Source organism: Myzus persicae, unplaced genomic scaffold, assembly GCF_001856785.1.
Source record: "Myzus persicae strain clone G006 unplaced genomic scaffold, MPER_G0061.0, whole genome shotgun sequence".
Taxonomy (NCBI): Eukaryota; Metazoa; Arthropoda; class Insecta; order Hemiptera; family Aphididae; genus Myzus; species Myzus persicae.
Window position 1 is genome coordinate 90,785 of NW_019104112.1, and position 8,702 is coordinate 99,486.

An 8,702-nucleotide genomic window follows, 5' to 3' on the forward strand; every position below is an offset into this window, starting at 1 on the left:
AACGAATACATTCAAATTAAGAAGTATTGTAATTTATACTGAAAAAAAATATTGAGCCATTCTGCTCAGTGCTTAAACTACTAAGGCCTATAATAGTCTATTAAATACTTTGTAAATGGATACAAACTAGGTTATTATAATAATTAAGTATGCAATAATGCAATAGGTACAAAATATTTGTTGATAATTACTAATTGGCCAAATATACTTGGACAATTTTTTAATATTAAAAGATTAAGACCTAATATAAATTTGTTATTACTTATGGACATACAAGTTAAATGTACAATAAAACAATCCACATACAACATTTTTTTTAGATTCTCAGTGAATCGATGAATATTGAATGTATTGATTTTACAATAGGATTTTTGATTTTAATTTGTGTCTGCATACTTACTACTTACGTGAAATTCTTAAATGTTCAACTTTAGGGTCTGTTTCTGATAAAAATCGAATCTATAATTGGTACTTTTAAGATGTCAAAATTTAAAATCAAGAGTCAACATTTAAATATGAAGGATCATGCCTCAACGCCATTAAACAATCTGCAGAAGGAAAACATTATAGATTCTGATGTTTGAGAAATTTTAAATAATTTTAAAGACAATACTGCTGTGGGTTTTGATGGTATATCTGTAAATATTTTAAAACTTGTGGTTGACAGTTAAATTTAAAATAAGTTCCATTACTTTATACTTATTAGTTATTACATATACAATCTAAGTATTAAAAATTGTGTCCTTCCTGATAAACTTAATAAGCAACAATTAAACTAATATTTAAGAATGGATAAAAATCTAAATTAAATAATTATAAACTGATTTCAATGGTTAGCAATTTGTCTAAAATACTAGAAAAAATAATTAAAAACAGGCACATATTATTTTTAGAAAAACATAAGCTCCTATCAAAACATCAGTTTGGTTTTAGACCAGGTTTAAGAGCGGGTGATACTTTATATAGCACCACTAACTGTATAACTAATGGTCTTGATAAAAGTATGAAAATAATTGCAATTTTCTTAGATTTGGCCCAAAGCGTTTGATACTGTTAATCCTAAAGAACTAATTAATATTGTATTATGCCATAGGCCAGATTGCATTAAAATTATTAAGCCTTTATTAATGACAAGAGATTTTAAGTTAGAGGAAGCCAATGGTTTGTTTATCAAAGTTAAAGTACTATGTACTAGGACAATCTGACTAATGACTTAATAGTAAACAGTATGTTACAATAAATAATAATCATTAACGTATAAATTCATGTATTACTATAGCCTACAAGTAATTAACAGTAAACAAAACAAAAGTAGTATCATTAATACATAATAAAATAATAGTACAATAATTTTAACATAATATATTTAGTTTGACGAAAATACAATAATGTATATTGTTTTAATTTTTATTGTTTTTGATATTTTTGTCATTTTCAAATTACTCAGCCGTAATTTTTATGTATAAAGTGACTTGATAAGATGAGCCCTTATATAATAAAGTCATCGTTTAAGGCACCATTTAAGGTGATTTTATACTAATTTTATACATTCAACTAATTATTAATTATAAAAAAAATAAATGATAATACAAAATAGAACAAAAAATGATAAAGATCCACACTTTAAAAAACTAACAGTGTTTAAGTCCTTAAAGCTACATATGTGGGTAAAATAATCTGCACAATTTTATACAGTATTTAAAAAAATATTAAATAATAATAACAGTGAAAAAACTGGTTACACTGAACTATAATTTGTTGAATGGTCACTTTGTGATTGAAGGCTATGGATCATTGATATCAGTTTGGCATTTTCGATGAAAAGTTCTTTAACAATCATATCAGCACTCATGAGTTGTTTATTCTGAAAAAAAAATATTTTTTTCTATAAATATATCTATCATTTTGATTAAATAATACACAAAATACAAGACAACACTAACTTGTTCATTTCTCATCTTAATTTGTTATTCGAGTTTATCTTGCGATAACCGCAATAATATGTGTACCATATCAATTTTTAACTGGTGCTCATTCCAAACAGCTAAATTTAAAACAATATACAGTATACACGGACAATTAAATCAATGTATACTCAATAAAGTAATAAAATTAAATGAAATAAATTGTTGTGCAATACTATAGGTTAAATATATTAAATGGTATATACTGCATATTAAATCAATGACAATACTTTGGGTTGAATGACAAAATATTTCCATCACCATAATCTTGTAGAGTAAAAATTATGATCTGTTTAAACTTCTTTAGTAGTTATTCCAACTCATCATTAGATTCATAGTCCAATATTGATTTTATTATTAAATGTTTTTCCCTCCAAAATTTTAATTTTGAATATTTGTTACAAGAATAATTCATTGAACAATTTTATTGTAAACTTTCCGATAAGTGTACTACAATTTTTCTCTGGTCTTAACTTTTAGTACCTACTTATAAGTTATAACCAATTCAATTTTAATGCAAGATTTTTAACAAAATATTCTGTTTCAGAATATGCAATTAAAATTATGTAATAATTCAGAAAGTAATAGCTAAAAAAGTAAAGTTTTATCAAAGATTTGTTTCGTGACGACTTTAATTACATAAATGAACAAAATCAAACACATTAATACAAATAGAAATTATATGTGTTTACTGAACCCACTATAGAATAACTATAAAATATTTGTTTTACTCACCGTTAGTCAACTTTTGGTGTCTGGTCTGTTCATCACGAAAACTTTGTTCCAGTTCTTTACACCTCCTCGCATCTATGAATACCTGATTGGCTTGATCAATTTCTTTTTGCATGAAGAAATCTTTGTGGGTATTCTGAAAATAAAAAATAGGTTTTTTTTATAAGTAAAATTGTATACATTTTTAATCAGAAATCATTCTCATCTATCAATAGATAGTTTTATTCAACATGAGTCTTAACTCAAGTCATACAGACAAATTTAGCTTTATTTTATGAATCTGCTAATATTTTGAAAGTAATGGCACTTAAGCTTTTCAATTTTTTTTTTGAATTCAAATATATATTATTTAGTTAGGATACATATTCTTTTTTCAGAAACTCAAATAACTAAATTTTTGGCAGCAGTTAACAACTTTATCAATGGTATATACAATTGATTTGAAAATATGACTGTTGAAATGGGACAAGTGTATAGTATAATACATAGTATGTGTAAGGCTTAAATAATGTTTTTTTTTTATTTTACAAGTGCACTTACACAATCTATACATTTTGTACAATAAGCGTATAGAATAAGAGTTTAAATAATGTTCAAATTCAATACTGAGTGTTAACCAGTATCTTAGTATTAAACAACAACTTTAAAAACTTACTGAAAGTACATTAAGCCATTCTTGTAATTGTACAATTTCGTTTTTAAGTATGCTTCTTTGTTGCAACAAACTTTGACATTCTATTTTTAACTTTTCACTATTTTTTTCTAAGTCAAACTGTTTCAATTCACTGTTTGTCTAAATAATAAAACAGCATATTTATTTATTTATTTTTGTAGGTATGCACAAACAAATGACAGTTTCAGAAGTATTGCAACATTTCTGACAGAAAGTATATAATAGACAAGTATATAATATTATTTTATCACAATTAAGTTTTTGGACAGATAAATCAATGGTGTGGTTTAGAATTTTGTAAGATTTTGAGATCACTATATCTAAATTTAAATTATTTAGATTGGAGATTATATCGTGATTAGCTAAAAATTTAATAATATCATTTTTTAAATTTTTTTTTTTACTAAATATTATATACACATTATACATGTCTATTACACATTAATATTACAAATTATGATAAATATTAAATTAATAGCTATACAGTAAATTATTTGCAAAAAAGAAATGAAGGGTCAACATTGGCATTAGACATCATGCGTGTAAAAGGCTCATTTTTAAGGTAATTAGTGGAGGCGAATGGAACATAAAAAGGAGCAACAGATCGGGAATGACGTTGAGGAACTCTAAAACAAATTAAGGAAAGCAAATAGGGAGAGTCAATATCACCTTGTAATAAGCTATTCAGGAACTTAATGCCCGAGATCCGTCTACACTAAGCAAACGAAACCAGCCCTAGTTGAGAAGCAACTGGTCCATAGTTGTGGGGCTCACAGGGGATATTTAACCTAAAACTAACTAGCATACCTCATAAATGTACGCTGAACACTTTCAAGCCTAAGGGAGTCATTGAGGTCGTATGGATCCCAAATAACGCCAAATCATAGCAAAAAAATCAATTAAAATTAAAAATGGGTTTTGATTGGTCAATTATCATTTTGTGCTATGGAGCATGAGCATATACAAACACTTGTATGCTAAAGAACAATACTACGAATATGAAACTTGAAGTGACGTTTTAGCTTATTAAATTCAAAACTGTTTAAAAAATAATAATGAAATTAGACAAATATACATGGAATAAACCAATATTCTCCGAATCACAAATTTCAGGAGTTTCCAAATTCTCATAGAAACAAAAATGTAAAAAAATACATTAAATACAGGCAGCAGCGTAAATAATAATTTAGCACTGAAAGGTCAAAGTAAATTAGGAGAATTAATTGGATAAAATAATGCCATGGGTAGATTATAAGAATCTACTAGCGGAGTGAGTGAACCGCCAAGAAATATAGTATCTAAATATGCATTGAAAAAATTAAATCTAAGATGTTTTTATTACGGTAGTTAGCAATACTATTAAACTGATTTAAATCTCAATAAATGATTTGAATAAGAATTAATTATGATATTTGTTAATAAATATATAAATAGTAAAAAAACTAATAACCCAGAGAGAAGCAGGACAAATAATACATAACAAACATAAATTAAAAAACAAATATTATATGTTATAACTTATAAGGAAAACAAACTTTCAAATTGTTATGGAATTGCTCACATTCTTCTTTGAATTGACAATTGGTTACTTCAAAGTCAACTTTTTCGACTAGAATAACAATTTTAGATTTCAATCTTTCATTTTCAATCTTAAGCTTTTCCATTTCTTCTTCGATTTTTACACAGTAGCTGGAAAACTCTTGTTGAATACAATTGATCTGTGAAAATAATAAAAATCATTTGAATTATATTTGGATAAAAAATGTTTGAAAAAAATAATTACTTGTTCTTCAAGTTCAGCATTTTCGTCAATTGAAGGTAATTTATTATCAGTTGTTTCTTCTAACATATCACTGTACTCTTTAATCTTCATTTCTAGATAATTCAATTTTTCTTCACTATCTTTTTTCTCCTAAATATACATTTAATTCTGATTTTTTTTTAAATAAATACATTTTACAGTTATTTTACTCATAGTATATAAGGCAATTATGCTTTGTAGAAAATAAAACATTTCTAATTAAAAAGTACCGACTAACCAATTCGTTTATTATACGTTCTTCTTCTAATTTTAGTGACCAATATTCTTCACACTCAAAGTATTCACTGCGCAGTGCATCTATACCACGTTCAAATTCAGTAACTTCATCTTTAAACCGTTTAGCCTCATCCAGTGCTTTGTCTGCTACTTCACATAGTTGATTGTACCTAGATTCCCAGTACTTTTCAATATTTTCGCACTTGTCTAGCAGCTCCTGATTTTCTAATTTACACTGATCGTACATTTGTTTCAATTTTTCAACACTGCCATTTGTCACTTCTATTAAAGTAGTTCCCATAAATTCAGGGTCAATTGAATTTTCAAATTGCTTATTCAATGACCTCCTAGTTTGGTATTTATTTAAAGATGAAGTCATACAACTATCTGGAGATTCTTGCATTGATTCTAGTGCCACATTTTCTTCAACATGTTGTGATTGGTCTAATTTTGGTATTTGTTTCATATGTTCCAAATACTCAATTAATTCATCTAAATGACATGCTTCAATTTGAGATTGAGAGGATAAAGATGTTTTTATATTATTTACATACATCATTGTCTGGGAAGATTTGTTTTCTGATTTTTCAACCTGCCAAGCAAAATCAAAATAATTAATCAATACATAGTTTACTATAAGTTTTACTAACATTATTCCATGTATCAAGGTCAGACTCAATTGAATATGTTTCAAATGCACTTGTACAGTCACTCCCATTTTCCCCAACAGAAAATTCTTTCACTTTGCCTATGCAGTTTGGACTATTTATTTCTGCCAAAAAATTCCTGACATTACCATCAAATGACTCATCAGTACCTACATTTTCTATCCTAAAAAAAACCACAATACTAATATAAAAATGTTATATTTTATAACAGTTAATACTTAATAGTGTTACAATACATACATTTTAGATGCTTCAAGCTCTGTAACCAGTTCATCATTTTGGTCTCTAAGACATTTATTTTCATTTTTCAAACAATCAATTTTTTGCACTAGGTTAATAATTTGTTCATTATTAGATTCTAGTTCTAGTTCCTAAAGATAAATCAAATGCATTAAAAGATTAACTTAAGATCTAGTTATTTTTTAAGAATACTCTTGATACTCTCTAAATTATATGTTATTAGATAACCACCATTTTCACATTTTTCTGAAAAGCTAACAATGGAAAATTATAAAATACGACGGTCAGTCTTAAATACTTACAACAATAAATTACACATTACCTTAAGTTTTAACTGAGGATTTTTTTGAACTTGAACTTCTAATGAAGCATATTTTTGTTTTATTATATCTAACTGTTCATATAATATGGAATTTTCACTTTCTAATAATCTCAGTTGCTAAAAAAAAATGAATTTCAATTAATACTAAAGAAAATTACCAATTAGTTATTTGTACCAAACATACTTTTTTGTTGTTTAAAAGTTCAGATTGTAATTCGTTTTCATAATTTTGTAATTGTAGTACTTTATCATTGAGCAAAATGTTTTGGCTAAGTAATTGATCTTTTTCTGAAACCCATTGATCAATGAGTGTTTTTCTTTCTTCATAATGTTTATGTTCCAGAGCACTAAATAGTATATTACATTTCTTGATTACAATATTTGTTTATTATGTTTGATATATCTAGACTTTAAAATTTATTCTTACGCTATTTTGTTTGCCAATGATATTTCTAATTGAATATAATTTTCATCAACTTCCTGTGCAAGCATTGCTGCTCTATTGTTGGCAGTATCAACATCATACTTCAATTTATCTCTTTCACAATTTATTTCCTCAATAATCATTCTGAAAATAAATTGTATTATTACAGTTAAAATCGGTTTAAAAAATCATAATATCAGTGATTATGTACTTACTAGAGCCATTTAACCTGATATTCATTCAACGAGCTCAGAGCTATTAGCAAAACGAATGGTGTATTAATCAAATCATACTCCGTTAATGAAGAATCAACAAAATTATTTCGAACTTCATAGAGTTGATTGCTGACAGTAGTTACTAGATCAGGTATATTAACAGAATCTTGGGATGTATCAATCCCTAGTTCTTGTAATAAGTTAACAGACTCTGGTATACCACAGCTATCCCATAGTTCAATAATAGTGCTTACACTCACCATCCTAATAAAAATCATACACGTCAATATCAAAACTACCGAATGAATTATGAACAACGCTTACATCATTGAGTGAGTTTGGTAAATTATCTTCTTTATGACAATATGAAATTTAAGAAACTTCTGTCGTTGGTTGAAACAGACCGGTACATTGACCACTAATTAATTCCGGAATTTCTTCAATTGGTATTCTGTCATTGGAATATATTTTATCGTTGATGTCTTCAAATAATTTTTCTTTTCAGCAAAAACTTAAAAAGTTGGATAACACCAAATAATTGAGTTTTTGATATACGTACACTTTTTTTTTATTGGTATTACCCGTGTGTTCACTGGTCAAATTTACAATATTATTATGTTTATCCATTATCAATCGTTCTTTTAAGAAATCTTGGCTAAATTTAGCCACATGATAAACGCTGCGGCTAGAAAATTAGTATTGGCCCGTGTCCCGGACAATTAGTAACCGGAAACGGTTGTCGTAGGTGCATGAGTGGTGATTTAACGTTTCGGGAATTCGAAGCGATGTTATCACTGATATCAGTCTCAACTTACTTATGTCTTCTATTTTATTCGCCGACCAAAATAGTATTAATACATTTATTTATTTTTGTTATAATTATTAAATAGGAAGTAATGGAAATCATGTGAATAAAAATTAATTGATCGAACATTAAACAATAAGATTGATTCGTAAAAAGATATTATTGATTGTGTTTCTTCACAACCAGTCGGAAAACCAATATTCCGGAAACGTGACACTCGTGAGAAAGCCGATGCCGAGCTAGGAGCTACCACCTAGCTCTCGTTCTCCAAAAAATCACTATTGTTTCAAAACATCGATCTTCTATAAGATCGATTCAGACTAGTGGCGCACTAGATTTAAAGATAGCCAACCACTAAGTACCAACTTTCAGTTAACAGATCTATATATATATATATATATATATATATATTGAAGTACGTCCGTTACCTTGGTGCATTTTGTCTACCACGCCGACTCCGACTGCCGACTTGCGGTGGGTGATGACTGATGACCGATGACAAAATGTTTATCGTATAAGATTGTTCTACATTTCTAATATTAGTAAAAGTAAATATTATTTATATTTATTTATATGTTAATTAGTTAATATTTCTTTATTTAATGCATATGCGTTACATAA

At 27.2% G+C, this 8,702-nt stretch overlaps 1 protein-coding gene across 1 annotated transcript; it reads right to left on the reverse strand.

The window, feature by feature from the left end:
• Positions 1-2,592: 2,592 nt before the first annotated feature.
• Positions 2,593-8,357, reverse strand: LOC111038878 (synaptonemal complex protein ZEP1-like). Its single transcript, XM_022322140.1, has 12 exons — positions 7,601-8,357; positions 7,277-7,540; positions 7,065-7,205; positions 6,822-6,984; positions 6,638-6,754; positions 6,316-6,446; positions 6,058-6,238; positions 5,409-5,999; positions 5,153-5,281; positions 4,905-5,087; positions 3,352-3,489; positions 2,593-2,832 (listed from the first exon to the last, which is right to left on the reverse strand). The coding sequence occupies exons 3-12, from the start codon at positions 7,202-7,204 to the stop codon at positions 2,692-2,694; spliced, it is 1,914 nt and encodes a 637-aa protein (XP_022177832.1). The 5' UTR covers position 7,205; positions 7,277-7,540; positions 7,601-8,357; the 3' UTR covers positions 2,593-2,691.
• Between the last annotated feature and the right edge of the window lie 345 nt (positions 8,358-8,702).